This window comes from Sinocyclocheilus grahami, unplaced genomic scaffold (assembly GCF_001515645.1).
Source record: "Sinocyclocheilus grahami isolate Dianchi unplaced genomic scaffold, SAMN03320097.WGS_v1.1 scaffold2446.1, whole genome shotgun sequence".
In the NCBI taxonomy this organism is placed as follows: domain Eukaryota; kingdom Metazoa; phylum Chordata; class Actinopteri; order Cypriniformes; family Cyprinidae; genus Sinocyclocheilus; species Sinocyclocheilus grahami.
This window is the reverse complement of record NW_015507625.1, coordinates 19,112-25,596: the sequence shown is the minus strand read 5'-3', so window position 1 is coordinate 25,596 and position 6,485 is coordinate 19,112. Positions and strand designations below refer to the sequence as shown.

The 6,485-nt window shown below is 35.7% G+C and overlaps 1 protein-coding gene across 1 annotated transcript; it reads left to right on the top strand.

Moving 5' to 3' along the window:
* The first annotated feature begins 1,158 nt into the window (after positions 1-1,158).
* LOC107575043 (B box and SPRY domain-containing protein-like) lies at positions 1,159-6,282 on the top strand. Its single transcript, XM_016261454.1, has 6 exons — positions 1,159-1,793; positions 2,977-3,075; positions 3,372-3,602; positions 4,465-4,490; positions 4,603-4,727; positions 5,544-6,282. Exons 1-6 carry the CDS (start codon positions 1,398-1,400, stop codon positions 6,077-6,079), a joined length of 1,413 nt encoding a protein of 470 aa, XP_016116940.1. The 5' UTR covers positions 1,159-1,397; the 3' UTR covers positions 6,080-6,282.
* Positions 6,283-6,485: the final 203 nt, after the last annotated feature.

Here is a 6,485-nt window from a genome sequence, read left to right as displayed (position 1 = left end):
ATGGGGGCAGAAATGTATATATTTATATCATTTCATATAGTTAATCAGTATCATGCGAAGACTGATGTTTTTTCCACCAAAAAGCAGCAAATTATTACAAATGTGATATTGATTTTATATAGCAGTTCAATAAACAAGAATTTAATATTCATACACTTATGTTTTAGACACAATATTGACTGTTTTTGCTCTATTTTGCCAACAAATATAATTCCAATTTGTGTCTCTGAATTAATCAACCATTTAAATGATTCGGGTTCAGTCGCAATGACTCACTTATTAACATTGACTTGCTGCCACCTACTGGCGGTTTTAATTTCACATTTAAAGTATCTTTTCATTAAAAAAAATATATAATTTCAAATATCAGTATTCAACGTTTTATGTTTAAAATATCAAAACAGTATTAATGCATTTGTAGCTTAGGGTTAAAACATTAATGTCTGCATTAAACAGTGAGTTAATGCATCTAAATGCCACTTCTGATGCAGCTTCTGTGTTTCCTCTGCATTGCAAAGATTAATTTAGTCAATACTGATTTAATTTGCTTGGTAACAGCCCAAATGACTTATTATTCTAATTGACTGATTCAATTTAAGAGTTTGACTGAAAAGATGATGCACACATTTAGAAAAAAGGGCTTTATAAAGGTAAAAATGCCCATAAAAGATAAAAAAAAATTCATTTAAACTTATTGGAAAAGATTAATTTCTATCACTGCTGTGAACTGACCACACAGAATATGCAGAATATCAAAAACTTTAGGAGTCAGCTGTCCACGGTAGTCCTTAAGATATCAGCACAATACCACACTCAGCAAAATATCGTCTAAATATCGTTACCGATAAAATCCCAGAAAATATTGAGATATATTTTTGTCAGTATCGCACACCCCTAATATATTTAATGTTTTGTTTAGAAAAAAATTAAAATAAATATGAGAAGTGCTCTTTTTTCTACATGAGCCCCTGCCCCTCAAAATGTCTGTGCACGTCCCTGGATGACTGTGTAGCAAATTAACTCCTGGAGAGTTGGTGGAGAGTTACACATTAACAGAACCAATAGCCTATACCAGACCTGCTCATGCAAGACCAGATGACAAGTTAGCATATTGCTAAAATATGATACTATAGATAGATAGATAGATGGTTAGCATGTTGCAAAAACAGTCGAGTCCCAAGTTTAACTCGAGTAACAATACAGAAAAACTTCAGTTCAAACTTGCGCACTCAACAACCTGTCCACTTCCGTGATATACACCTGCGAAAGGTAGGCAGGGCTCTAAAGCTGGATACACCTGCGCCACGGGTATTTTACAGTACATCAGCGAAACCAGGCAAACACTTCGTATTTTATTCTGCTAAAAGTAACCAAACCTATTATTATCTGTCGGTACCATGAGTACGGAATATAGACTTTGTGAACTGGCAACCGTATCCTTGCATGTCAATGACCTGGAGACTGACTCTCAACTGGACGACACTTCAAAACATCAAGACCGAATAGGAAATGTATGTGAAGGCGGCGGGCTGTTTTTACACACCAATGGTATAGTAAATGGAAAATCGCCTACAAAACCTGTGCGCAAATGTGAGAAATCGGAGAGCTCTGTAGGCAGTGGTGCGGACTCCTTATCGACTTCAGGAGAAGCGAAACTGTGTCCAATACATGAACAAGAAGTACAGTTCTACTGTGGTACAGAAGGAAGACTGACCTGCTCGAAATGTGTGTCGGATGGATCTTGTCAGGGTCACAAGGTGACAGAGCTGGTTACTCAGGCAACTGGAGTAAGGGTGAGTCACGATTAGTTAAATAACATAATAATTAGGTTTCGATGTATAAACCATTGACTAAACAATTAGTAACTTAGCACGTTCGCTATTCCCTTACACAAGAAATGTGTTATGTTAGAATAACAGTTGAGAGTTTCAGCAGTATTGTGTAGCCTATGTAATTTGTATTGGAGAGGGCGTGGTTAGTTTCATTAGCCTATGTCAGAAGCGTTACACCCCGAGGTGAAGAAACTTTATTTTTATTTTTTTTATCATTGCAATCAGATACATTTTATCTGTTCTCTTTTACAAAATGTGATTTAAACATTTCTGGCAGTAACCATGCTATATTAAACGTATTGTGATGTTGCTATAAATGTTGAAGGATATTTGTTAGTGTCATGATGTTAAGCAATGATTATTTTAGCAATAACTGGTTATAGCTGTTAGTCTTTGTTCACTTTAAGGGGCGGGAATAGTCCGGCGCGGGTGGAGGACGGGCTAGAGAGAGTTCAGTTAGTTGGGAGAGTGAGAGCACAGAGCACAGAGCAGCGAGTGCTATTCTTCCTTGTTTTTCTTCTGTTTCCTTCCGAAGCCCCCTCTCAGTGCTTTAATAAAGTTACAGAGCTACTGAGAACGCCTGGTTCATTAGTAGTGAAACGCTACAGTATTATTATTATTTGTTTTGCATTTACATTTTTTATTCACAACAACTGATTTCCTAACACTTTGAAGTCTTTGCTGCAGATTTCCCATACTGGAAAATTTGTTAAACTCATAAATAATAGTAAAAATGTATTTTAGAATTTACATTTCAATGCAGTGCTGCTTCTTGTGTGCAATTAAAAAATACCTGCATAGCTCAAATCAACACTGGACTTTTTAAAAAGTTTGAACTAGTTAAATAAGAAAATATCAAACCAGACAGCATTTTTTTAGATAGCATTTTCAACCAAAAGAAAGAAAGAAAAACAGAAATTCAGAGCTTCCGAATACCATTGAGGACCTGTAGATCTGAAACGGGTTACCTGTGTGATGAAACATTTCCTCAATACTTTCATATACCCTTTTTTCAACAACAGACAACTTCAGATCATATCCACATGCCTTCACATTCCTGCCACGTACATACCACTAAACTGCTATAGTTTAATGCCTCTTATGTGATTTTTCCTCTTTGTTCCTTTTTTTTTTTTTTTTACAGAATCAGTTGGTGGATGTCTGTGAAAAAATGCAGCTGCAAGCCCTGCGGATCGAACGATTCATTGACCGTACGCTTACAGCTAGAGAGAAGGCTGTACAGGTACCTGAAGAATTCACTAATTAGTCAGGACAGCTATATGCTATATGCCAATGCTTACAAAATGCGCTGTATTATTATTATTATTATTACTTTTTTATTGTTATTTTTACATAATTAGCCATTAGACTGTGATATTATTATAGTTTTTTTGGACATGGTAAGTTATTCTGTGTGATTTTAAATGATTTATTATGGTGTTATAACATTATGTCCCTGATGTCCAGATAAACTTTTTAGTTATAACAGTGTAATACAGTATGTTGTTGTAATTGCCTCTTGTGCTGTTTAATTGATAGACAGATGCAAACAGTGCAAGAGAACGTGTGTTGGCTCAGGTAAACGTGGTGCGTGAGGCTCTTGAGGAGGAGGAGCAGCGTCTCCTAGAGGCCATACAGAGAGAGGAAGAGCGTGTGGAGCAGTGCCTCCTCACTCAGAGAGCACACTGGACTCGCACTCTGGAGAAACTCACACACACACGCACCAGCCTGGTGCACACACTCACAAACTCGACAGATACCATGATTGTGGTGAGTGAATGAAGAAGCCAGAGGTGTAAAAAGTACAGAGGATTTGTGCAATTTAACAAATATAAAGTATGGATACTTTGTCAACACTTTACGATTCTGCTCAATTACGAGTCAAAGAATTTGTCATATTAAAGAATTAGAAAGTAAGGGGGGGGGTTTGCATGAGGATTTTGGGCAAGATGTGCTTCCTTCTCTTTATGTATTCAAACAGTATAGTGTATATGATCTTTGATTACATGTGGAATTCAATTCACAGCTTAACCACTGTAAGTTACATAAATATTTGCAGTTATTAATTAAATTTTTTCTTGGCATATGCAAAATCAACTATTAAACTGATAATATTTTCAATACTTTATATTTAATTAATGCATTTTCCCCCATTTGTTTTTGGGATGAAATATGACCTGGACATTACTTGATAAAATGAGAAGAGGTGATCTCATTGACGTAGTATGCAAACTTTGTGTGTGTGTGGGGAGGGGACCCTGTTTAATCACAGATTTCCCAGTGCTCAAATTTTCAAACTCATTTAGGAAGACAAATCAATTAAATTAAAAGTAACTTGTTTTGACAGCATAAGGTTGTAGGACACACTTCAAATATATCAACAGATAATTGACATTTAAATACAGTAATAAATAGAATAAACCAGTTTAGTTTCAATAATACTTTACTGAGTAAATTACAAATTACCCAAAATAATACTTAAAATTATTAGCAAAGTACTCTACACTTATGAATCAGTTTAATTGTTTTTCAGTCAGTTTCTGATAACTAATATGTTTAGATGTTAATCAATTAATAAATAATAATGTGTGATATTCGACTGATTGTTGTATTTTTTTCTTTATTTTTTCAGAGCTCTAATGAGGAAATAAATGACAGGTAATTTCAGTTACTCAGTTATTCACAATAAATGCAATAATATGCTCACATAAATACATAAAATGAGATAAGCAGGATATGAGAATTGATTGTGTACATGACTGTGCTATAGAATAGAGGATGCGGAGGGTATTGGTGAACCTAGAGACACTGAGAAACTGACTTTGAACAGAGGCTGCAGTGACAGTAAATTCATGGTGGGTTTATGGGCCAGTGCGTTACTGCTAGGACCATCTGGTAAGTACAATTCCATTTCCGAAAGACAGAGATTAATTTTAGACAGATTCAGTGTATCACATGAGAACCATACTCATGGGTTTCAAACATTTCAGTGCCACAGACTCTCAAATATGACGACTTCCTTTCTGAAAAAACAAACAAAACAAAAACCTTTATTTTCATGTATAAATACCCATTTATATTGTGGAAAAATAAAAATATTATAAATATGCATTAAATATAATTTAAAATAATTTTGTTAGATGTATAAACCTAAAGAAAAACACAAATTGTGGCTGTCAGTTGAACAAAATAGTTGTGATTTATCTCATAATTTTTGTCCAGAAAGTATGTTACATCTGCTGATTAATTAAATATTATAAATATACTAAAAAGTAAAACATTTTTCATACAATTTTTTTGTGGACCCCTTAGCACCTTCTTTCAGCCCCCTTCGGTTTCCCAGACCTGCTTACATATTGCTTAAACTGGGGGGAAAATGGTGTAAAAACAATGTTCACTCAGAAATTGATAGTATATTTTTACCCCAAAATGGCAAATAATACATTGAATTAAACAAGAAATACTGAAGTAGAAAAACTGATTTTTTTCTTGTAAAATGTACACCAATGATCTTTACAGTGTACAGTGTACTTTACAGTATTTAATTTTTGCAGTGTACATATGCTTTCCAGATGGGTTAAATTGAGTCTTTAATATTTAAGTGTTATAAGTGTACTATAATATTTTGAAGCACTGGCATTCTGCATTCCTTACATTCAACTTTTAATTTTCTTGCTCTGAACATCTATTTAATATCCTTCTTTCCTTTAGCCCATAGATTAACTGCACTATGCTTCGAAGCTCAGACGGTCAGTCCTCTTCTCTCCCTCTCCAACGACCAGCGCACCTTAACTTTCCTGCCCAAACGTCAGCGTCAATTACCCCCCTCTGACCCGGCGCGCTTCGACAGCTGGCCTAATGCCCTCTGCTCCCCTCCCATGTCCTCTGCTACTCACAGCTGGGTACTTGATGTGTGCACGAGTGCTGCCTTCAAAGTGGGGGTATGCTATTCCAGCATAGAACGCAAAGGGTCCGGCAATGGCGCACGGCTCGGCTACAACACAAAATCGTGGGTGCTCTCGCATTATGATGGAGACTTGTCTTTCTGTCATGATGGATGTAATGTGGGTATCACAGTGGCTAAGAAGCTCAAAAGAGTGGGACTGCTTCTGGACTGGCCCAGTCAGACCCTACTGTTCTATGATCCCGAATCTACGGCTGTGCTGCATGTAGTCAGACATGCTTTCAGTGAACCGCTGCTGGCCGCCTGTGCTGTGGCTGATCAGAGTGTCTCTATACTGCACTGAACACACGATGAATGTTAATGAAGGCTCTGAAGATCCAGAGGACTTGATGGAATGGTGGATGTAACATTATGCAATGTTATTTGAACCAATTATCATTTTAAAACATGTTTTACATTATCTGTGCCATTGAACACCAATATATGCAAAAATAAGAGAAAGTGTGATAAAATCAATCACATTGTTTAGTTATAAAGGAGCTAATTTGCCAGTAATCAGTAATTCCTTGATTTTACAAACTTGCTTAAAAGAACTACAAGCATATGTCATTGACATATTTTTATATTTATAAATTATTTAAATAGCTTTATTCTCCATCTCTTTCAAAGTATGTCATGTTAATATGTTAAAATTTGTCCAATTATTGTTTGACCGTTTATAGTTATTATCTGCACATCATATGAAATAG

Bases quoted from the DNA above. Each gene is read 5' to 3' on its own strand.
- LOC107575043 (XM_016261454.1), top strand. From the start codon at position 1,398: ATGAGTACGGAATATAGACTTTGTGAACTGGCAACCGTATCCTTGCAT. The intron at 3,603-4,464 runs GTGAGTGAATGA...TTATTTTTTCAG, and splicing joins CGACAGATACCATGATTGTG to AGCTCTAATGAGGAAATAAA. The intron at 4,491-4,602 runs GTAATTTCAGTT...ACTGTGCTATAG, and splicing joins AATGAGGAAATAAATGACAG to AATAGAGGATGCGGAGGGTA.